The sequence below is a fragment of the Amaranthus tricolor genome, chromosome 6 (genome assembly GCF_026212465.1).
Source record: "Amaranthus tricolor cultivar Red isolate AtriRed21 chromosome 6, ASM2621246v1, whole genome shotgun sequence".
NCBI classification, from domain to species: Eukaryota; Viridiplantae; Streptophyta; class Magnoliopsida; order Caryophyllales; family Amaranthaceae; genus Amaranthus; species Amaranthus tricolor.
In genome coordinates this window covers 27,744,916-27,769,736 of record NC_080052.1, presented here as the reverse complement: position 1 = coordinate 27,769,736, position 24,821 = coordinate 27,744,916, and the positions used below count along the sequence as shown (strand labels likewise).

The 24,821-nt window shown below is 32.0% G+C and overlaps 3 protein-coding genes across 4 annotated transcripts; 1 reads left to right on the top strand and 2 right to left on the bottom strand.

Moving 5' to 3' along the window:
- Positions 1-1,184: 1,184 nt before the first annotated feature.
- On the bottom strand, positions 1,185-3,839 carry LOC130815333 (putative receptor protein kinase ZmPK1). Its single transcript, XM_057681771.1, has one exon. It carries the CDS (start codon positions 3,728-3,730, stop codon positions 1,346-1,348), a length of 2,385 nt encoding a protein of 794 aa, XP_057537754.1. The 5' UTR covers positions 3,731-3,839; the 3' UTR covers positions 1,185-1,345.
- A 6,367-nt stretch (positions 3,840-10,206) lies between these two features.
- On the top strand, positions 10,207-13,977 carry LOC130815029 (putative receptor protein kinase ZmPK1). Of its 2 annotated transcripts, none has more exons than XM_057681357.1 (2): positions 10,207-10,655; positions 11,744-13,976. In XM_057681357.1, exons 1-2 carry the CDS (start codon positions 10,259-10,261, stop codon positions 13,762-13,764), a joined length of 2,418 nt encoding a protein of 805 aa, XP_057537340.1. In that variant the 5' UTR covers positions 10,207-10,258; the 3' UTR covers positions 13,765-13,976. The 2 variants fall into 2 exon arrangements, with proteins under 2 accessions (XP_057537340.1, XP_057537341.1); XM_057681358.1 differs by having other exon boundaries at positions 10,431-10,698; positions 11,744-13,977.
- Positions 13,978-14,370: 393 nt separating this feature from the next.
- Positions 14,371-20,909, bottom strand: LOC130815030 (uncharacterized membrane protein At1g16860-like). The gene is made up of 4 exons (XM_057681359.1): positions 19,931-20,909; positions 17,751-17,906; positions 15,868-16,079; positions 14,371-15,155 (listed from the first exon to the last, which is right to left on the bottom strand). Exons 1-4 carry the CDS (start codon positions 20,699-20,701, stop codon positions 14,963-14,965), a joined length of 1,332 nt encoding a protein of 443 aa, XP_057537342.1. The 5' UTR covers positions 20,702-20,909; the 3' UTR covers positions 14,371-14,962.
- Between the last annotated feature and the right edge of the window lie 3,912 nt (positions 20,910-24,821).

The window sequence follows — 24,821 nt, the reverse complement described above, 5'->3', positions numbered from 1 at the left end:
GATTTCATTCTCAAAAGTTAAAATTGACTATTAAAAACGTGTAAAATTATATATGAATTTCATATCCTATCCAATTCAGCTGGGGTAGGTATCTTTATGGGTATGAATTTGCTGGATAGTAAATTGATATAAGTAAAAAATATCATATCCGTCATGAATAATGGATGAGCATGGTGGATATGAAGTCTTATCCATCCCATACCCACCCGCCCAGTCCTATACCCACCTACTTCTACCTACTTTTAACCTACATTATCAATAAAATCTTATAAATTTTGGTTGTCACTACAAACATTACATTTAACATTTAAATAAAAATAATGTCACTATATATATGCATTGTAGGTCTCGATCTTAAGAGGCATACATATTACATGGTGAAGGCCAAACAAACTCACTATATGATTTTAATTGTTTTAATTTATATAGAAGATTTACAATATCTAAGTTGTGCCCTAGACAATCAGGAGAACACCCTCCATTCGCCCTTGCGTATATGCTTTCTATAATGGCTGGTTGTTGAATATCTCCACTATGCTTGCTTGGGCAAGCAACAAACTAGTGTAGAATCTGTTTTGTTTTTTTTGTTGTGCTCCGGCAAGCATTTGGACTTTGCTTGCCTGAACATCTGGAGGTATTTTATTTTATGAGATATAACCTAAGTTATTTATTTATCTATCACATATTAAAAGACAATAAATTATTGTGTATGAAACCTTTAAAATGTAGGGTTAGATATAATATTCTATTCGAAATCATTAGTGAATGCTCAAATTTAATGTTTGATTCAAATAATGTAATAAAAAAAGTTAGAAACTAGTCATTTATTTTCAAGTGTTACAACTTACAACTAAAGATAATTTGTTAAATGAGACTCATTTATTTGCTAAAGAAAAATTACATGTCATTTGATCTTGACTGAGATTTCTACCATTAAAAGTATATTTGACAAATATTTATTTATAGTTAAATTGAATAAATTAGAATATAATATATTGCATTATATTGTTAACATTTTCCAAAATTACAGAGTTAATTTATACATATAACTGTAAAAATTGAGTGTTTCTACTGCATAATATTTTTGGCTTTAATTTTTTAATATCATTGTGTATTTATATATGTCGATGCTAAAAATAGCCGAGTATTATACGGGTTTCTATACTAGTATTTTAATTGAAAAATAGCCTAAATTCAAATGAATATCCTTTAATTACCTTTCTATTACATGTGTTTTACATAATAGAATTCACATTTATATATTGATTAAGCATAAAACATAGAAGTAATATAATGTGTAGAAGCTAATTACTTATTAATTATTTGATTAAAAATCACAATTAATTCACAAGTAAAATAAGGTTGGCTTTGGGGGTTCCATAATTTCAACAGTGCCTTCAAGCATTTTAGCTACTTTTCCCATGGATGGTCTCATCTCTGGCCTCTCTTGAAGACACCACATGGCAGTTTTCACCATTCTACTTATCAAATTAAAATGCACATTATCATCATAACAATGCTTTATTTGACGATCCAATATTTCATCCATTCTATTTTCTTCAATACCCAATTTGAATACCCATTTTGGAAAATACCATTCTTCACTTGGCATCCAAGAAGGCCCTTCAGTTGTATTTCTAACCCCTGTAACAATTTCTAACAATACCATACCGAAGCTGTATACATCAACCTTTGAGGTAAGAGGTTCGTGTTTAGTCCATTCTGGTGCCATGTACCCTCGAGTTCCACGAATGTTTGACCTCGTTACTAGTTGTTCCTTTTTCCTAAGCTTTGATAACCCGAAATCAGCCACTTTCGGGCAAAAATCATCACCTAAGAGTATGTTTTCAGGCTTAATGTCACAATGTAATACCCACTCGAGACACTCCTCGTGTAGGTAGGCGATTGCCCTTGCTACTCCAAGGGCAATCCTGTACCTAATGTTCCAATCAAGCATGCAAGTTTGTTCTACACTCGACATTGAAGTCGTGTTGGGATCACTATCTCGATCTTCTAATCTTACTAGGCCCGGTTTGAACAAATATTTGTCGAGCGACCCATTTGGGACGTGCTCATAAATCAAAATTCGTTGCCCCTTTTCGTCACAAAAGCCCCATAGGCGAACCAAATTAAGGTGGTGCATTCGAGCTATGATCGTCACCTCAGCCCAAAACCCGGACTCACCACTTTGCACATCTTTCAAGCATTTAACAGCCACGGGTCTACCATCGCGCAACACACCAGCATACACATTACCAAACCCACCTTTGCCTATGAAATTTTCTTCCGAGAAATCTTTTGTGGCTAATTTGATCTCACCATAAGTGAACCTTTTCGCTCCAGCAGTTGGGAATAACCCAAGCCCCAGTGTATGGACCATATCCCTATACTTGACATACTTCTTTAAGAATGTCCAAAATAAGAGCACCCCACTAGCAATCTCAAAAGTAAAGATGATAGTCACAATTATTATGTTCAAGGTTGTCTTGTTGGACTCTCTATACGGGTTTGGAAAAGTGATTAGGGTCGGGCATGTTGTGTCCAGTACCTCGGACATACCCGTAAAATTACTTGGATCCGTTTCTAATTGGTGCACTCTAAGATAAAAGGACATTTCCGTATTAGGAGACCAATAACCATTTACAAGTCTGTTCATTTGAAGTACACAATAACCCGACCCGTCATACTTAAACCCAAACCCATGACATTTTTGCTCTTCAACACATTTGGATCTACACTTATCAAAGCTATAAGTCATTAAATTTGTATAGGTAGACCCGCCAGAGTAGTTAACATAATCAAGACGCAAAAACTTACTGTTTTCAGGATCAATGGGAATCTTAGGGACACAAGATTCCGGGTCCAGGATTTTCTTGAATCCGGGCGGGCAAACGCATTTGTATCCGGATGAAGTTGACCCGTCACTATAACAAATATAACCCGGCCCGCATAGACCGTGTGCTTGACAGGTTTCTAGAAGAGCCACCCATACAACAACCCATTTCCTTCTATGTGGGTAAAAACTTAGGATCCGGAGGTTCCCATCGTCTTCCAAAATGAGTCTCCGGGTATGTTTTGATCCAAAATCCGCTGATGTTATGGGATTCCCCCCATTTCGCACTACCCGACCATCATCCCAAAGACTCAGGAATTCTTTCGTATAAAAACAATAAGAATCGGACCCTTGAAATACCAAATTGTTAGACCCGATAAAGCTGAATTTCCCATTTTTGGATGTCAATGTTGTGTTTTTTGTGATGTTTTGATTAGGAAGAAAAGTATCAGTTGGGTACAAAAAACTTTCCCATGACCCAAAAACTAAATTCCCATCATCCTGGAGCAGTAATTTGGTGGATGTGAAGTTTCTAGAAGGTGGGTTTTGCCAGAAATTGGTTCTGGAAGAGTCATTGAGAAGCCGAAGTTCACCATCGGAAGTGATAATCAAAGAAGCTGAATAATGAACAGGAAAACCCCAATTAGCAGACCAAATAATGGTGGGAGTATTATGATTAACGTTATATGATGTGTTAGAGTACCAAATTGAGAAGATGAAGAGGTTTGAGGAAGTGGGCAAAGCTTGAAAACCGGCTGAAAAGGAATTTTGAGGTGAAACAAGGATTCGATTTTGAGAAGGAAGCCATGGGGAATTTGAGATGTTGAAAGAGGAGAAAGTTAGAGAAGTGGAAAATGGGAGAATAATTATGAAGAAGATGATAAGAGGAAATGACATGTTTTTCCTTTTGATTTGAGAATAAACTATAAAATTTCTACTAATAAAAGGCCAACGGAGAGAAAAATGACATTTTTTTTAATAGAAAGGATGAAAAAATGGTGTGCATGTAATGAGATATGAAATGTGATTTTATAAGGGCTTACGTTTGGGTAAACATAAATTTTCAAAGGTGATGTAAATTAATGTATATTTACTATTTTAAAGTATTTATTTATATTTTAAATTATAATTTTAAAGTAATTACTTATAACTTTAAGGTAATCAAATAAAATAATAAGCTAATAATATGAGCTCATTTTACAATGATACAGTCTCATACATGACTAACTCGCGCTAAAACATAACTTAATAAAATAATAGTCTTACATGACAACGTGAGCCATCTAATGGTTAGGGTATAAGTCCACAATCCAATAATTTAATTGATATTTTTTGTACTACCTCCTATTCTACCATTAGTTCCATTTAGTTTTTCACACTTATTGAGACAACATTTTAATATTTAATATCTCTAGTTATTCTTAATTAAAAATTATAAAAAATTGATATTAATAATCTTTGTATTGAATTGAATTAAACAAGATCTTACATGACTATGTTTAACCTTATAGACTAAGAATAAAATACAAATTGAGAATGATAAGTGAATAGTGAAAAAAATAAATAGGACTAATAGATAGTATAGGAGGGAGTATTATTTTATCCCACCAAATATTAGTATTTTAATCTGATATATATATATATATATATATATATATATATATATATATATATATATATATATATATATATATATATATATATATATATATATATATATATATATATATATATATATATATATATATTAGAATTTGTTCATCTTACTATATAAAATAGTATTCATAAATTTTATATCCAGATCCAGAATGCACGCGACTTTTACCCTCTCTAAATACAACTCTATATTTGGGCATAGGTAAGTAAGGTGTGTAGCCAAGTAAGCGCGTCTAACTAATGCTCAGTCTAGCAAATTACAAAAAGTTTTTTCTTATTAAGGCGCTTTGAATTAAACCCTAATTTTCAAATTAATTTGTCGCATTAAAATTTCAGTTTTTTATTATTTTAAACTCATACAAAATTCTCCTTGAATTGGAGAATTTGCACTTTACTCCAAGCACTTCTCATATTATGTTTTACATCATTAAAAAATAAATCTCCATAAAAGTATTACATGTGACCGTATATAATTTGTTGTGATTTGTTGCGAAAAATCTTGTATCTACACGAATCTTTACTCAAGTTGTGAAAATCAAATATTCATTGCACTTTATAAGACTAAGACTTTGACTTAGACCTATGAAGGCCAAAATTAGTGTTTGTAATCTTAATAAGTGCATGTAATAATTGATAATTACATTATTACAAAATTTTTTATTGAGGAAGTATTACTTAGAAATCAATCAATTTGTATAGAATTTATGACTGGTCTAGTGGTTAAATGATTTTCTTTTTATCTTTAATTAGATTGTGAAAAGAATTTAATTCTCACTAGAGATCAATATATTCAACATTTCCTTGCATGTGGAAAGTCTCTAATATACTCGCAAATCAAAAAAAAATATATCAGGGGTGTTTGGCAAATAGCTGATAGCTGGTAACTGATAATTAATTACAGTGGTTAATTTAACCAACTGATTTTATTAGCTGGTTTGACTAGTTGATTTTAAATCCGCTATTTTGAGCAGCTTGTTCAAAAACAACATCCAACTCTCGCTCAATTTCTCAATAAACTATTACCAAACACCCTACCGACTAATTTGTGGTGTATTACCCATCCTTTCGACATTCAAGTAGACTTTATTGTACATCTCTTATAGCACGGAGGAAATTCTTATTCAAAGTAAACCATTACTCCTTCGTTGGGCAGTGCCAATAAGATTGAATAACAGGAAAGAGTTGATTTTTAAAAATTACAAAAAGTTGTTAAAATATGATATTTCTATAAAATAATTAAATATAGAGAATGAATTGAGTATATATATATATATATATATATATATATATATATATATATATATATATATATATATATATATATATATATATATATATATATATATATATATATATATATATATATATATATATATATATATATATATATATATATATATATATATATATATATATATATTTCTTAATTTACATTATTTTTTATTTTATTTTATCTCATTCTTTTTATATATTTTTTCTGATAATGATTTGACTCTTTTTCTTTTAATCATATTTACAAATTTATTAACACTCTCTATTTTAAACACTCATATCTATCATTTACTTACCTTTTATCTTATTCTCCAACTCAGTTTTTATTTCCTAAACTTCTATTTAAATTTTTTAAGTATAATCAAAAAGGGTAAAAAAGTATTAAAATAAATTTAGACATATAATAATTGTAATTCAAAAGGTGATAGAGTGTATTTTCAAATAAAAAAATAATGTATAATGATTTGAAGAGACTCACAATAGGGAGTACTGTAGTTGTATTTTTGTACTTTTTCCGTTCTTAAATACAAATACTCGTTATATAAGGGTTTTTGACATTATTTATTGTTCAAGCTTATTTTATATATTACGGTTAAGGTGTAAGAAAAAATATAATCAAGTGGGATCTTGTTTGAATCATTTAATCGCATACTTTCTTAATATTAAGTTTTTATAATTTTTAGATGTGTATAGTTCATTATATAAATTATCAAAATAACACATTAAATTGCATAAAAAATTAAATATAACATCTATATTAGAACGGAGTGGTAGTCGTAGTCCAGTTGGACACGTTCTCTATGAGACTTTTCAATGTCCTTTTGCTGTTTCCCAAAATGGAACCAATTCATAAGTACTTCTAGCTCTGGTACAGATGAGGGAATGCCATTTACCACCACCAAGTTGACGAGACGAGCGCCATCATGGAGATAGTACTACTGCTTATTAGTAATGTCTCATTTATTTTAGACACTCTATTAATATATTTATTTAATATTTAATATTTTTAATAGTACATAATTAAAATTATAAAAAGTTAATATGATTAATTATTGCATTGAAACGAATTAAACAAGAGCACACTTGACTATTTTTTAACTTATAGATTAATAATAAAATACAAATTAAGAGTAAGAGATGATAGTGTCCAAAAAGCAAATGAGACATTACTAGTGAATTGGAGGGAGTATATATTAATTTAACTTATTTTTGCTTTAATTAATTACTTATTATAATTATTTTTCAAACTTTTGAAAAAACTTAAATAAATAAAAAGATTTAAAAATTTATTGTGTAGTTTTGTTTTCCCTCATCGCCTTTATAATTAATCATATATCTTCTTTTTTATTTCATTTATATGTGTAAACTGATCTCTTTTGCTATAATTGACGCTGTTTAATCTCTCTTTTCATTAACACCACATCTATTACTTTAAAGTCTAACATCGACATTTTTGCATCAATAAGATCTTCTTATTAAAAGTTATGGTTAAAACAGTAAACATGTATGTCCAATTTTATTTCAACATTTTTGCTTTTTGAACACTCCATAGCTATTTTGCTTTTCCTTTTGTAATACTTCTTCGATCAAACCAAAATCACTCTAAATCAGAATCATCAAAATAATGCTAGAAGAGATTAAAATTCTCATGTATAAATAACCAAAATAAATAAAATCACATAAATTGTTGGGCATATTTGATGCAAGATCAATTCTCCTTTATTCTTCTCAATAAATCAGACTATGTGATCTCCATGTGCTTTAGCTTGAGAAGATTAATGTAGTATATTGTTACATATAGATTGTTTCCTAATCTCTGTTGTTTCAATATATCTTTAGTATTCTCATAATCTTCTCATCGTAAATTTTCTAAACACACAGTCTCAAATGAGACGTTCATACATATTATGACAACATAAGCTTTTAATTTGAGATTGTATTACCAACTAGAGACCGTCTCTCACAAGAAAATTTCTTGTCTAAAAATATAAAATGAGCACGAATTATAGGATTTCTAATGCCCAATTCTAATCTTCTTTTTGACAACACTGAATAGGGCTAAATAACATTTGGTCTAAAATGTAAACCAAATGAGAAACTAAATCGTGTGGACTCTTAAGTCTTAACTCCGTGGATGCAAGCTGGACTAGAAATTTGAAATATTACATCCCATGCACGTTGGTTGTACACATTTAAAGTCCTTAATTACTCGTTTTGTCTGTGCATTTGGCGTCTAGATCACGCTCAGAATCTCATTTTTCTGTCGTGTAGACTCTGCAATACCTACAATTGAATTTAAGAGCTGAGAAAAAGTTTGCGAGCTTTTTAAATGATAGTTAAGAAATTCAATGAGACACAAGAGACATATTTTACGAGAAATTTCGGAAAAAGCATAATAGTTGAAGTAAAAAGATAAATTAAATATCCTTTTTATTAATTCACATTAATAGTCTTATTTAATTTTTTGATATTACTTATTGATTACTTTTAATTTATATTTTATCTTAAATCTAAAGGTTAAAATATAGCTAAATAAAATTTTATTTAATTTGTTTTAATGTAAATTTTATTAAGTTGATTTTTTCAATTTTTTATTACGAACATTTAGAGATGATATTTAGGATTAAATTAGTATATTGAATAGAGCGTAAAATAAAATGAGATAATTGATGTGAATTGGAGGAAGTATATAGATAACTAATAAAGATAGATTTTGGTTTACAGCAAAAATCAAAATTATATAAAATATATGTGACAAATTAAAAAAATAAAATTACATCAAATTTTATGGGACGATTGGAGGTAGGAGAAACATGTGAATAGGATAGAAAAAATTAAGTAAATGTTTGGATGAAAATAAAAAATATAGGGTGAATATCCATTCAAATGTTAAGACGAATTTTAAGTATAATATCTAACTTAATTTTAATTCTTAAGTATAATTGACAATGTAATTTAGTTAATTTTTATAATAAGGATTATTTTGGATAGAATTTGATAATAAGGATTAGTTAATTTTTATAATAAGGATTATCTTGAGCATAGACCACGCTAGTGACGGATTTAAGTATTGATGTATATATAAGGACTAGGGATGGTCATGTGGCGGGTCTGGTCAGATTCGAATCCGGACCCTTTTATTTTTATAGATTTAGATTTGGATTCTAAGGGTTCAAAATTTTCAGACCCAGATCCAGACTATCCGGATCTGACGGGTCTAGGGTCCTTAATGGGTCTTAAACAAAGTCTCTTTGATTGTCAAAATTGAACCTTTTGCGAGTCTTTTTGTATTTTTGTAAGCAACTTATTATCGTATTATAAACACTTGTTCGAGCCCATGAAATTCAAATACAAAATAATTACTACAAAGTAAAAAAAATATTTAATTGTATAGGGTCCGAGTCCAGGTATGAGGGGCGGATCTAAGGTCTGGGTCTCGAGGTCGGATCTGGGTCCGAATCCGGGTCTGCACCTTGGGACCCGGACCCAAACCCGTCAAATATTTTTCTGGATCCATATCCGACCCGAATTCGATGGATTTCAAAAAATAAGACCCAGACCCTTAAAAAAGGGGCGGGTCTGAAACGAGTCCAACAGGGTCCCAAGGCCATCCCTAATAAGGACTTTTTATCCCGGTATGAAATGTACCTCACTTTTCATTTAGTCTTTTCAACTAAAGTTTCTCCTATTTCAGTTTTGACCATAATTAATACTTGGTCCGTTCTATATTAATTACAATATTAGAAAAAATGACATCATTTATTTATCGTTTTTAATTTATTATTAGTTTTTAATTTATATGTTAAAATATAATTAAGTGAAATTTTATTAGATTCGTCTCATTATAAAGATTATTAATTTCAAATTTTTACAATTTTTTATGATACATAATTAGAGTAATAAGGATTGAATTAGTACATTGGACTGTGTGAAAAGCAAACGTTGCAAGTAAATTGAAACGGAGGAAGTATACATATTTAACCTATCTTTTCATCTGATCATCATATTTTTTCCTGTACCACAAGTTTTATTTTTTATCTTTTTTTCACCCAATATTTTGGGCAAATTTAATAACATAAACGACCCGTTTGGTTAATAATTGATAGTAATGAGAATAATTTGTAGTGTAAATTTTATAGTATGTAATAATATATTATGTCATTACCATGGTAATGAAAGTTTGATCATAAAAAAGATTTTTTTTCATAATTTTTCATTACTACTTAATAGCACATGTTTAAATGACAATATAGTGGAATGAATTTTTTGCGAAGAAAAAGAGACTATTGAAGGAGAATATGTATCTCTATTAAATTTCTCAAGATATTTCTACCAAATTTACATTAATTTTTCATTATCATTCCCACCATTTAATACTGATTACCAAACAGGCCGAAATATTAACAATTATAAATACAATGCTCAAATCATTCAACATCAACAAACGCACTTAATCATTCACTAATTAGCACAGTTATAGCAAAACAAAAACTTACCATGAAACTACAATCATTTTTCTTCTTCCTAACATTTTTCTTTCTTACAATATCTTCATCATCAATACCATCAAATTATCTCCGTCGAGGCTCATCCATATCTGTGGAAGATGCTTCTTCAAACTTCCTAACTTCCCCCGACAAAACTTTCACTTGTGGGTTCTATACTTTTAATGTCTCAACCATTGCCTACTTTTTCTCGATTTGGTTCACAAATTCTAAGGAAAAAACTATTGTTTGGACTGCTAATCGAGAAAAACCAGTCAATGGTCGAGGCTCCAAACTAACTCTTCGAGGAGATGATGGTGCATTGGTCTTATCTGACCTCGATGGATCAATTGTCTGGGAAACTACCACTTCTTCAACAGATGTTTACAAATCTGAGCTTCTTGACTCAGGTAATCAGAGGCAAGGGCCGAGCCCAGTGTCACATGAATTATGGTTCGTTTTGGGCTATTTTTAGTTTACCCTTGTAGTTCAACACCTGAGGATTTTTTTTATCATACATTGCTAGCTAGTATTGTTCTTCCAAAATAATCTTTATGTGATTCCACGTCGAAAAATTAGAGAGAAGTTGACTAATATATAAACTTAATTAATGTTTTACTCCCCTAATACCAATTGGTTTTAGGATGGAACCTCATCGGGTTCGTGTGTGTTAGAGTATACTCCCTCCTATTCACCTTAGGAGTCCCATTTAACTTTTCACAGATTTTAAAGAGAGTCAAAAGTAGGACCCTAAGGGTACGAAAGAGAGTGGTATTATGGGTTTTTTAATGTAAGGAAGGAAATTAGTATGGGTAATAGAGGGTATAATTGAAAATAGAATAAAGTTACTAAGGGCATAAAAGTCAAAAACCCATACCAAAAATAGAAATGTGACAATTAAAGTGACTTGATCATAAAAGGAAATGGGACACATAAGCTGAATAGGAGGGAGTATTATATATCATCAACCACCAGCTTAACCTTTTGGTTGTGTCATGTCAAGGAACCAACTCAACCAAAAGCTTAAGCCGATCTTTTGGCTGTGTCATGTCAAGAAATCAACTCAACCAAAAGCTTAAGCCGATGTTTGATGGCCAAGGGTATATTATATACTCTAACAGTACTGTGCAGTCAACTCTTCTCTCGTGTTGGTCTTGTGTACAAGCCCAAATTTATTATGGTATCAGAGTTGTTTGTTTTCGATCAATTTGAAACAAAAAATGGCGTTCCCGCTGAATAATAAAAAAATGGGCTCATATGTAATAGAGTGTTGGAAAATAACCCATATGTGATCTGACATCGAAAAATAAGAATTAAAGAGGTTGACTAACATATATATTTGATGGGTTACTCCTCCTAATACCAATTGGATTAAGGATGAAACCTCATTAAATTTATGTGCAGTCAGCTCTTATCTCGTGTGCGTCTTGTGTATAAACCAATTTCTTCATATTTTTCCGACCCTTTAACGTTTATTTTTTTGGCTTCGTCGTTGCAGGTAATCTTGTACTTAAAGATCGAAATGGTAAAGTCTTTTGGCAAAGCTTTGATTTTCCTACAAATACTTTGCTCCCTAATCAACCTTTTACCAAGAACAAAAAATTAGTTTCATGGCATTCTTCACTAAACATTGCTTCAGGGTATTATAGTTTCTTTTTTGATAACGACAATGCTTTAAAACTAACCTATGATGGTCCCGAAATTTCGAGTATATATTGGCCAAATCTTGACAATGATCTCTATCAGAATGGAAGAACAAACTATAATAGTAGTAGGGTTGCAAGTTTTGATGAATTAGGCTCGTTTGTTTCGAGTGATTTTTTAGTTTTTAGAAGTTCTGATTCGGGTTTGAGGACTAAAAGAAGGTTAACAATGGATTATGATGGGAATTTGAGGCTTTATAGCTTAGATAGTACTTCAGGGTTCTGGACTATAACATGGCAGGCTATTGCTAAACTATGCAATGTACATGGTCTTTGTGGTAGGAATGGGATTTGTATATATACACCTAAGCCAAGATGTTCTTGCCCTCCTTATTTCGAGCCCTTGGATTCAAGTGATTGGAGTAGAGGATGCAAGCCTAAGTTTAATCGATCTGGCTCCAAATCTAGATTCATCGAGGTACCTCATGCAGACTATTACGGATTCGATCTCAATGCTACTCAAAACATTTCGTTTAAGGATTGTAGAAAACTTTGCTTAGGGGATTTTCGTTGTCAAGCATTCAAGCATATTATGAAGGGATCAATCAAATGCTTCACAAAAGGCGCTCTTTTTAATGGATACCCGGCTAAGACTAGCATGTACATGAGGATACCAGTAATGAGAGCACAAAACTCTAAACCTAAACCAGCTATCTTTAATGTGTCGAGTTTGGATTGCCTAGGAAAGAACCCAAAACTTGTAGCATTACCCAACACGTTTTATGATCTGTCGAAGCATCGATTCAAATGGGTTTATGTATACTCGTTTGTTGGTGTGATTGGAGTTATAGAAGTACTAGTTTTCTTTGCAAGTTGGTGTTTTCTTTTTAGGAAAAATAGTATTTCAGCTTCTTTAGAGGAAGGTTATCGAACTATTTTGAGTCAATATAGGAGCTTTAGCTATAGTGAGCTAAAAAATGCAACAGAAAAATTCAAGCAAGTTCTTGGAAAAGGCGGATATGGAACCGTTTATAAGGGTGTTTTGGGTGATACTAGAGAAATCGCGGTGAAGAGATTGGAGAATATAGTTCAAGGAGAGGAAGAATTTTGGGCTGAAGTGAGCACATTTGGTAGGATTAATCACATGAACTTAGCTAGAATGTGGGGGTTTTGTTCTGAAAAGAAACACAAACTTTTGGTGTATGAGTATGTAAAAAATGGTTCTTTAGACAAACATTTGTTTTCAAATTCTAATAGTTTTGTTCTTAAATGGGAAAAGAGGTTCAATATTGCATTAGGCACAGCGAAAGGTTTAGCTTACCTTCATCATGAATGCCTAGAATGGGTTATTCATTGCGATGTAAAGCCTGAAAACATACTCTTAGATGAAGATTTTGAACCTAAAATCTCGGATTTTGGCCTAGCAAAGTTATGCCAACGAGGTTGTAATGGTTTATCCGAGATGTCACAAATCAGAGGGACGAAAGGGTATATGGCTCCTGAGTGGACAACAAATCTTCCTCTTACTGCGAAGATTGATGTCTATAGCTTTGGAGTCGTAATCTTGGAGCTTGTGAGAGGAAAACGACTTTCGAGTTGCTTAGTAGATGATGATAATCCTGAAGACATGATGGAGCTAAAAAAATTAGCGAGATTTGTGAAGGGAAAGATGCAAGATGGAGATGAGTCGTGGATTGAGGGATTCGTGGATTCGAGACTTGAAGGAATGTTTAGCAAGAATCAAGCTGCTAAAATGGTGGAGATTGGGTTTTCATGCGTTGAAGAGGATAGGAATAAGAGGCCAACAATGGAACATGTTGCCCAACTTCTCACTGAATGTAAAGATGAAACGATTAATGTTGTGCACATTCTTTAGACTGCACCCTATTTTGCAGCAATTTGCTTATATGCTCTTTATGTAACGTTCATTTACTTCATGTATACATATATCAATAATAGCCTTGAGCAAATCTTGGTTTGGTCCGGTAATTAAAGACTTAATTTAACTCTTATGATGGTAGTTCGACTTACTTACTGTCTACAAGGAAGATTAATTCCTCTTTTCCTTTCTTATAGTGATTCTCGAGCCTACCCCAAAACAAGGCGTTTCAATATATGCTTAACTTAATAACTTTATTACTAGAATATTTTGAAAATTGTATTGATTATTGAGTTTTCTTTCTCTTTTCATTTCGATTATGATAGTGAAAAATGGCGTGTATGGTTAAAATGCGTGCACATTATTTTGGTGTTGAACCAAACTTGAAAAATTGAATGAAGTAGTTTTTTTTATAAATCCAAAATTTATTTCGAAAAATTTAATTTTTAAAATAAGTGTCTTCATACCCTAGCCTAAGGCCAGGTTTGTTCACTGTATAAACAATGAACAAGAGAAAAAAATTTACCATAACTTTATTCATTGTTACTAATAGCAAACAACAAAGAGAAATGTCATTATGCTCATTAACAAACTATTTGTATGCTTATAAACGAGCAAGTATTTACCATAATTCACCATGAGAAAACACAGGACATACCATATGATATATAAATTATATATTTATGTATGCTTACATGATTGGTACCTTAAATTTATATAATGAATAAATAAACACTACTGTTAATTATTCTACCTTGAAGTAAATTGCAAAGGCAAACAAAAATGCAAGGAATAGAAGATTAGGGTTCTTTAGATCTGTTGTAGCTTATGTACACTAAACATTTTTGAATATACTCGGCTTCACCATGAAAATCCCAATCTTCCTTTTCTCATAGTGTTGATTGGGAAAGCTTCTTTTCCCCCCAATCTTGTTTCGATTCGATTAAACACAGAATTTTTACAAGAACTTCACTCTAATAATCTTTTACTTATTACACACCTGCATCCTCCTCTGAGCCCTTTTTTGTATCTGCTTCAGGCCGATTTACATACACTTGAAGAGCAGAAAGATATGGACAGAGAGGAATGGGCATTACGTGCCCTATTTTTGAGTTTTTCGCGTGCCATATATGTACTAGTGGATTTCACTCAAAGGAAAAAAAACTCGTGGAGGAAATAAGGGTTGCATATGTATTTACACAGGGATGACTTCGGAATTCTGAGTGTCTTCACAATGCAATATTAAACCTTCAACATACATCGGGAGGAGGCAACGTAACCATTGACAGCCTGTAGAGATTGGCTCGGTGGGAGGTACAATCATGAGGATGTTTTCATGGCGTCTCACAATGCCCATAACACTGACAGTGCTGCCTTCTTTAACGTACCTGTCAAGTGCAGAGTTCAAGATCTAAAAAAATTAGACACTCACAATAATTATACGTATGTATCAATAAATATACTTCTATGTACCAGCTAAAGATAGCTAGAGAGACGATTTAGTTCAAGTCTGACTCTGGGCAGGGTAGTATGCAATCTTTGACTCAGGAACTTATATCCGACACGTGTCCGAGTGTCCAACTTGGATAAATCAGGCAAAAACACAGCATTCCTGGTCGAAAATAAAGAGTCCAAGTGTCGTACCCATGTCCGAGCGTCGAGCCAGCATGGGTAATTCAGGTAAAATGCTGAGTTTGAGTAACAAAGGGTGAAACAAACCCAGCATACGCCATGGACGTGCATTTAGTCAAGTGGCAGTGAATACTTTAAATTCGCAAGGAAGATCAGTAAGAAAAGGCTTAACACAATTAAATGGATATTAACTAGTCCAACGAAGACCAATAATTAGCCAGCCACTGCTAGCTTATCCTTGACAACAAACAGCACAATCAAAAACATCCAGCCAGCATATATAAACCACCACATTCCCAATTTTTTTGCCGAGGCCCAGTCAGAGCCAAAGCCAGCTTTGAATCTTTGACGAGCCTAAGCAACTACTACCATCCCAAAATGTGCAGCACACGACATCTTAAAAGGCTTTAACTTCAGATGTTTCTTTTGTCAAAACAAAGCATGCCACTTATAAGGTGAGAATATTACCCTTCTTTTAGGCGCATTATGCAGTCATCACTCGAAAGATTACGATCAGCTAGCCACTGCAAGAAGTTTGGAGACAATTCTCGCTTTTGTTTGGTTACATTGACAACTGTTGAAGGTTCCACTAAAGGAGAAACCTTTGCTCCATATCCAGTTTTAACAAGGGCTCTTAATCCAGAGTGGGAATCAGATACATAAAAATCAGCTACATATTTCTGCCAAGAGTTTTTTAGATTCAGATACAGAAAACGTCAATCATTTATGTAATAGCAGATCAATAGATGATCAAACCTTTTCAAAGAATATTTCAAGTCTTTTTAATGGATAAATCACACATAAGAAATTATTGTAGGCAGTACTACACTATGCATCTCAATGCACAAAACACATTCACTGCATAAAGAGAAGACAACGATGGAAAGTCTCTACAGCCTCACCAAAATATCAAAATACTAAGAGTCTAAGGGTGCTTTGTTCAAATTTGGGGTTTGCATCAGGTCAAAAGTGAATGATATAACTAGAAGACTAGTGCCCAATATTTTGTGTCTACTCAACATAAAGCACCCATCATCATCAGCCATTTCCTTCTCATCTCAATCCTTAACCTCAAATTCCCATCTCCTTTCCTACCTCTCATTGAAAATCTCCAACCCCCTTCACTTATTTAAATCTCCACCCTCCACTAAACCTTCCACTTTCTTACCTTTCCAGTGGCCATCAAACTTTTGGATGCTTGAGAAATTGATCACAAAATGCAGAATTTGGATACTGAAATCAGTACTTCACTGGATCTAATTAGTTGATTGTTTGATGTCATGGACCATGGTTTCTAGATTGAGGCTACAGGATACTTCATTAAAAAGTAATAAAACCGCAGAGTTGGCATTAATAGCTTGGTTGAGCTTAAGTCTAGCTAGTAGCTTGTTTTTGTATCGTGACATGGTTTTGTAGTGGTGTAACGGTGAATATAGCTGTGGTCCATATGACTGGTGGTCATTACAAAAGTAGACAATAATATGCAGTGACTGGGATCTTTGGGAAGCAAACCCAATTGGAGTGCTTTATGAGGTTTTCAACTGGAGTTACCCTTTGGTAAGCCCTGTAAATGTAGGAACGGTTTGTAATATGCAGACCTACATCTCCACTTCTCCCAACTCTAGCTCTGAGGTAAAAGGTTAAACCAGATGCAAAAAGACTAGGCAAAAAGGGGTGGCAAAGGCGACACAATTTCAAAATTTGACTACCAAAATCCCAACAATGTAAGCCATTTTATCAAACAAAGAGGAGGTATTGGTAAAATTGTGGTTAATTAGAATCATTTTTATGTAGTCATCATTGTGCTGTGTATGGTATGTTCTTCTGTCACAGGAAATAAAGTAATGAAGATCTAGATACAGACAGTACAGTATGTTATTGGTGTCTCTATCTTAGCTTTTAGTCTAATTCATTCTTTGGAAAAAACATTGCTCCATCTCTGATGCTGTTAAATAGCTTGAGCTTAGTTTTCCGAGTTCTCTGAGTGCTTGGAAGCTACTGCAACTAGTATATCAATTGGACAATGACACCACCTTGGACCCCAGCGTTGAAGCAAGTTACCTCCAGTAATTTCTCATATTTTCATTACTAAAGAGAGAGAGAGATTGGGGTGTATCATAGAAAGAGTTCTTACGGTAATGTTCAAGTAACCAAACAAGGCTAAATCTAGATAAGAACTTGCAAATTTATTGTTGACTATCATATTCTGCTTATAAATCATAATTCATCTATCATGAATGCCCCTAAACAGCTGCTCATATGCAACAAAGTCCTGAAAACTTTTGATAGAGATAAATTTCCAATAGAGAAGTACTACCAAATGCCAGTGCCAAAAAAGAAAATCAACTGACCTCTGAATGCCTACAACCCCATGATAAGCAACGATGTTTAGTATTCGCAGATTTTCCACCCCATCCTTTGTATTCATACAGTTCTGTTGATACATACACACACCTAGGTACCCTTTGAAATGACGATTCAAGAGGTATGCTACCACATGTAACAACCTGCAACCAGACAAATATTTTTTGCTTTAGGTAATAAACATATACTTAGAATAATAAAGAATGTCAATTACACTGTTACACAATTACACCACAACAACTGACATTCTAAATACACGGTCAGTTAAAAGAAAATTTCAACAGATTAAAGATGATTCACACATTGAATATCTGAGCAAGCAAACTTGATTTGTCTCCCCAATTCACTTTAAATACTAACATTGCATATATATATATAGGCATCATTTAATGCCATCAAAAAGTGTATATTTGATCCATTATCTCATGTAATTATTGGTGATTTCGGTCCTTTCATTAGGAAAAAATCAATGTTGGAAGTCAATAGTTGTAAAGAGAAGCAAGTTTATGCTCAAACTTTAGCTTTGAAGTTATATCCTATATAGTTAACAAGGCTATTACAGAACTTTACAGTAGCGAGGAGTCCAAACATGTTTCTTGTGGAGGTACAAGTGGAGGATTACATCAGTAAAAATGCTATTATAGTCGCTTTTACATCCCAGTTTTGTAGGATAAATCCTCATTTTCTCACGAATCACAATTGAACAAAGGTGAAAAAGAAAGTAACAATAGCTTCATGTTCTCGAATGATGGGATTATTCAAGTAATCATACAATATACACTTCCATTTTTCATTTTTTTAAGACAATTTTCCACACAAATATTGAATATGTCAATCAGATAATATATTAAGTTCAGTTTTGTTCTAGTATGATTTTTCCTCTCAGAGAAATTCTTATTCTCAGATAATTATTTCCTATTGCATAAGTCCAAGACAAGTGATTAATTTACATATATAATTGAACTTCCCAATTCCGTGGTTGCGGCAAATAGGTCATTTAATTTCACACTTTTAAAACAAGTTTACATATAAAGCATTAAGTAGGCTTTGCCTATTTGCTATTTTCATGCTCTCCCACTCGAAACACGTTTCTAGGAAAATCCCATAGCAATTTAATTAAAGTTCTAAAACTCTTTTCAGAACAGCCAAAAGAAACAGAGATGCATGTACTTAACAGAGAGAAAAACTGTCCCTCACAACAAAAATATTAAATCCACAAGTGATAAGCTCTACTTTGCTTACAAACTTCAGTATTCACATGAGTTAGCCAACACTTCAAATAACCATGTGGACACACATTAAAGTATGATGAAAGATTAACGTAATAAATCTTATCCCTATTTAGCTCAAGTATTATGAACCTTCAATCATTACACCAAATTGGAAACCACAAAACTAAACTATGTGGCAAGATCTTGCACAATAGTCTCAGCATATTCTAAAAGCACACTACTTGGTTTGTTCCCTCTATATAGCACGAGTATGAATCTCCGATCATTACATCAACCTGAAAATCTGTTTCTTGTCTGAAAACTCCTTTGGATGATTGGTCTATGCTGACACCAACAACAGCAATATAATTCACCTGATATATGATATATTTCCTCTATCCTATGGGAAATACTACAATTTCTTTTTTAAGTTCATCCCATAAGAATTGCTATAGTTCTATTTTTGGCCATGACTAGTACTCTTTCTTCAATTCTCATTCAAATATTTAACTTACATTTCCATTTCATCCGGTTGACCCTTTTACTCCATTCCTTTTAAAAAAACATCAAACATGTGTGCTTTAGCAGCAATTCCCATTCCCATGGCAAATTATATATATACACAACCCCATGGCCAAAGTATATTCACTCTTTATTTTAGTGTAGTTAATATACAAACTACCTAACATTATGTAATATGATTACATACGAGTAAATGCTTTCCAACATCCTTTATACTTACTAATAATAGTACTCAAAATCCAATCAAAGAAATGACTAAATATAGCATAAACCAAGTACTAAAAACATAGAACTTAACATTAACCAAGTCAAAGCTAATGACCTCATTAAAATGACAACTTGACCAAAACATAAAAATCAAATATTGAAAAAATCCAAACAAAATCTGATCCAAAAATGACATATAAACAGGAAAACAAAGCAACAACACTTACCCCTATAACCTTAACAAATTGGCCATCAACAGCACCTCTAAGCTCAGCATCTGGAAATCTCTTAACAAAGCTCAAAATTGCCCTTTTCTTCCAAGCATAATTCCACCCTAATCCCATAAAAATTGGCACCAAAACAGCAGCAACAATCACCAAAATCACAGCTTTCTTGACCGCAATCATGAGAAAAACTCCAACAAGCAAACCCATTAAAATCACAATCCCAAGAATCCACATTGCTGCCCTAGAAACCTTCAACCCATACTTCACACCCTCACTCCCTAAACTAGTAACAGAAGACCCATAAACCATTTTCCCAGACCCACCACCACCAACAGTTGGGCCAGAACCGGGATGCTGCGGTCCAGACCCGTCAAGTTGGCCCGACTTCCTAATTGGGCCAGAAGTGATAAGCCCAGTTGGAGGGAGCGAAAGTGGCCCAGAAGACTTCTTAGTGAAGGAACCAGAGCTACTTAGACGAGGAGGTAATAGACCGGAGTTGGGCCAAGATCGGGCCGACCCAGAATTAGGCTGAGAAGAAGCCCGAGAAGGTGGAGGTCTAGGAGAAGAGAGAGAAAGAGAAGAGGAAGACGTAGTAGTAACGGCTGTGATGTCAAACATTTTACCAAGTTCACCGGATTTCTTGATATCGCCACCAGTGTAAGGAACAGCACGAGAAGCCATTGTAGGGGTGCGCTCTTTGGGCTGAGAATCGGGCCGACCCGAAACGTAAAGGCCATTGCTGAGTTTGTGAGATTGGGTTCGACTACCCATGAAGAAAGGTAGAGCGAGAAAGTAAAGGAAGGAGGGAAATTGACGAGAGTGGTGAAGCAAAGAAAGAGTAGTATTTTTAGTGTATTTTGTGGAGAAGAAGTGAAATGACCAAAACGGGGCAGAGAGTCGGTGAAAAAGACGGGTGTATCCTTGTCATGAGTTATGGACTTGGGGCTTCTGAGTTTAGGGTGAGTGTTTTCGATTAATTAAGAGCGGCCATATCTCCATGTTTTTTTCTTCAAGGTGTTGGGTATGATATGTTTTTATTTATTTATTTTAATTTTAACTTGTGTGGAATATTAGGCTATTCATTATAACTATAATTATGTTCTTTGTTCAAGTATGCTCTTTAAATTTAATTTAACAATATAAATTTATTATTATTTTATTTTAATTGCTATAAAATTATCAAATTAAAAAAGTTGATTTTCTAAAATTTAAGAGGTATGAATGTATGATAGTGTTAGGGTGACGTGGGAGTTAAAGTTTGGTCTTGTTGAAGGGTGTTATGGGACTATGACATCAAATCAAAGGGACCCTTCAAAGGCTGGGATTCTATTCGGAAGTTTCGTTTTAGAAATTTTTACGTTTCGATTAATCAGTATATCATTAAGTATGTTTTTTGGGACGAAAATTAGTAAAATCGGAAATTGAGTTGACAAAATAAGATAAAAAAATAAATGCATAATATAGATGAATTGTTAAGATAACGAGATAATAAGTTTGTAGATGAGATAAAAAAACAAGATTATTGCAAAAAAAAAAAAAAAAAATTGTAGGTATATTAAATAGAAAGTGGTGTGAAATAGCTTGAGTCTTAATCATTATCATACTCAGTTTTATCCCGCTCATAGACAATTATGGTCAGGGTATGGGGAGGGAAGAGAGACGGCAGCTCATACCCATATAGGAGAGTGCGGTCAAAGAGTCATTCGGCTCAAGAAGAGTCTTCAAAGAGAGAGGAACCTGCCACTATCCGAAAGTCTGAGTCTTAATCATCTTTAATAAAATACAATTTCTGACACAGCGGAAGACTTTTTAACTAATTACTCTGATTAATTTAACTCCTCGAAATCCTAATTAACTTAATTATTACTAGAATTAAATTGTATTAAAATAATGGTTGTTTTATGGTAATAATTGTGAGAAATAAATAGAGTAGAATTTTTTTCTCCTTCATTGTTTAGTGTAGGAGTTACAAAAGTTTTTGTAATTGAGCAAGAAAATGACATTAATGGTGCTTATGTTTACCATAAATCCATGTGGAAAGTATCATCTCCACCAATTATAAGTCATACCTTGTTTTATGCACGAACTTTGAGATAATTTTTATTGATTTTTACGGTTAATTTTTTTCTTTTACAAACAAATATAAATGTGAATAAAAGTCTAAAATATTGAGCAATCAATCAAAATAAGTATCAATATGCTCTTTTTTTTTACTCTATTATTCGATGAGTATTATAATCCATAATAAAGTAGAAGGTCCATAGATGTATTGCTCGAATGAGTAAGATAAATGCTTGTTTAAGCAATACATGAAATGTTGTAAACAAAAAAACATAATTGTTTGTTTATATTATATTGTGGCTCATTCAAGCAGTCACAACAATAATACAATAATACAATAATACATGTACTATATACAAGTTTGATTCATCCACCATAAAATAACTTAAATTATCAACCGACGTAAAATTAAAAATTATTATTCAGCTAACAACTCAACAATATTATGTAAAAGGAATTCATTTAATTTAATTATTTTTACCAGAAATTCTATTTCATATTTTCATGTATTAGAAATCATCTTACCAAGTGATATACTTGACTTTTTTGCCCAAACATAATGCACATATATTTGACCTTTTTGTTTTGATATAAATTTTAATTTCTACTATAAAATACATAGTCAATAATTAAAGACAATAACTCTATGATACAAAGAGAGTAATTTTGAAGGATTATTAGTTATTAGTTCTAACTTATGTTGCAACAAAGTGAATTTCATTAAATGATTGGCCTTTTATTTGCTACAAAGTCTTTTGGTATTTGTTATGTAATGAAAGTTTTAAACCTTTTATTTGCAAAGTTTTTTGGTATTTCTATCATAATATGTAATGAAAGTAACAAAGCTTTTATTTGAAAACCTTACATTTGCAAAACATTTCATTTGCATCTCTTTGGCTATATTATAAGCTTGTAACTCACAATACTAAACATAATATTACTTCTTCTATAATTACTTAAGAAATTTCAAATTGTGTACAATTTTATATATTTAGCGTATGTTCTCTGCCATGTAGTATTATACAAATTACTAGTACTTTACGTAATAAGTATTTTACGTAATGTTTTATCTCAAGGACATTTAGTTATGAAGATCTATTAGCACAAATTTTGAAAAATACCGTGAAATTTTAATTCAATCAACTTTTCAACTAATTCAAGCCATTTTTCTATAAACCAAGTTTTAGATCAATATTTTTTACTTATAACCTACTATTACGTTGTTAATTTTTATTATTAAAGTTTAATATTGCATAACTATGACTTAAAAAGTTATTTTTAAACAAAATATAATAAAAAAACATATAATATTTTAGCCATTACTTTATAATTTTATAGCGATCAAATAAATAATAACAAATCTATAACACGACGGATTAAGAGGATAGCTAAGTAAATCAAAGTGATTTATTTCCAAGTAAATCACTCTTTACTTGGCATGATTTAATATAGAAGGGTTTTTATGTAACTTTTTCATTTTCTCTTTTTGTTTATTTAATTGCTATTTATTTTTATTTTTATATAGTTATTTATAAATAATCGTGATTAAATTAGGGGAGTTTAGCAAAATAGTTTATTTGACAATTTTAGCTTATTTTGATATAATTAGAGATTTAGTGGTGAATTAGCCGATGCTAATATTTGGTAAATTAGTTGGTTAAAACAGCTTATTGTTATGAATAAGTTGTTTTTGAACAAGGTGCTCATAGGAGCGAGTTCAAAATCAGCTGGTCAAACCAGTTAATAAAATCAACTGAGCAAATCAGTCATTGCATTTAACTATCAACCATCAGTTATCACCTACCAGCTATCAGCTATCAATCGTTTGCCAAACAATATTTTAGAATTTGTGACCAATTAAACCCAACCGATGAACCTGACAGTTCTACTTATTGGCAATGGTAAATTGATAGGATGGGTGATATCTGAATGTTTACATCTTAATGGTTGAATTTAATGAGGACCCATCTAATTAAAGTCGTTATCTTTATTGATATCTAACGACAATTGATAAATCAGATCAGAAAGTGACTTAAAAGCTTCATTTTGGACACGAAATTAATTAATAAATTTGTTGGTCTTTTAATGTTAATAATCCCAAATTGTTTCAACATCTTTCTCTTTAAATGGAACTAAAGACTTCAATATAGGCCTATAATGGAGTACTTGTATACATATAGTTTTTTCTTCTCCGTTTGAGCTAAATAAATTGTATGACTTGTATCTTTATCTTCCTTCTCTTACTTTATTTTAATCCTAAAAAATAAATCGACTTTTTTAATGTCAGTCGATAGAGATTTATTACACATTAATTGTGTAGGGAAGATTATCGTATGGATTGGTTTAATATATTTTGTAAGATAATTCGCCTTTTAAATTTATAATTGGCTAAAAATAGTCAAAAAATAGCCTAAAATTAACCAAATACAATTTTTTTTCTGATTTACAGTCCATGATTAGATTACGTAAGTCACCAAAAAATTATCTTTAACTTAGAAAAAAATGTTAGTAAATACTTAGTTTTATCCATGTATTCAAACTTTAATATATAGAAATGAGATTGATTTGTTTATAGTTAGAATAAAAAAAACACATAAATGAGTGATCTAACAATTCAAAAGACAGGTTCAATCAATGATAATCAAATTTATAAATCAATAATAATAATTCATTCGATTTAATATAATAAGTTAAAAATATTAAAGAATGGGGTCTTAAGTATAATAGGTTAAACTTAATTAAAGAATGGGGTCTTAGGTGGTACTACTTCCTCATTTCTATTTTACGTTTTCATTTACTTTTTAAACTGTTTTGGACGCATATGTTTGAG

Excerpts from the sequence above, each read along its gene's own strand:
- LOC130815333 (XM_057681771.1), bottom strand. The coding sequence starts at position 3,730 with ATGTCATTTCCTCTTATCATCTTCTTCATAATTATTCTCCCATTTTCC.
- LOC130815029 (XM_057681357.1), top strand. The coding sequence starts at position 10,259 with ATGAAACTACAATCATTTTTCTTCTTCCTAACATTTTTCTTTCTTACA. Across the intron at positions 10,656-11,743 it reads ATCTGAGCTTCTTGACTCAG|GTAATCTTGTACTTAAAGAT; the intron begins GTAATCAGAGGC and ends TCGTCGTTGCAG.
- LOC130815030 (XM_057681359.1), bottom strand. The coding sequence starts at position 20,701 with ATGGGTAGTCGAACCCAATCTCACAAACTCAGCAATGGCCTTTACGTT. Across the intron at positions 16,080-17,750 it reads GGGGTTGTAGGCATTCAGAG|AAATATGTAGCTGATTTTTA; the intron begins GTCAGTTGATTT and ends AACTCTTGGCAG. Across the intron at positions 15,156-15,867 it reads ATAATGCGCCTAAAAGAAGG|GTACGTTAAAGAAGGCAGCA; the intron begins GTAATATTCTCA and ends TGCACTTGACAG.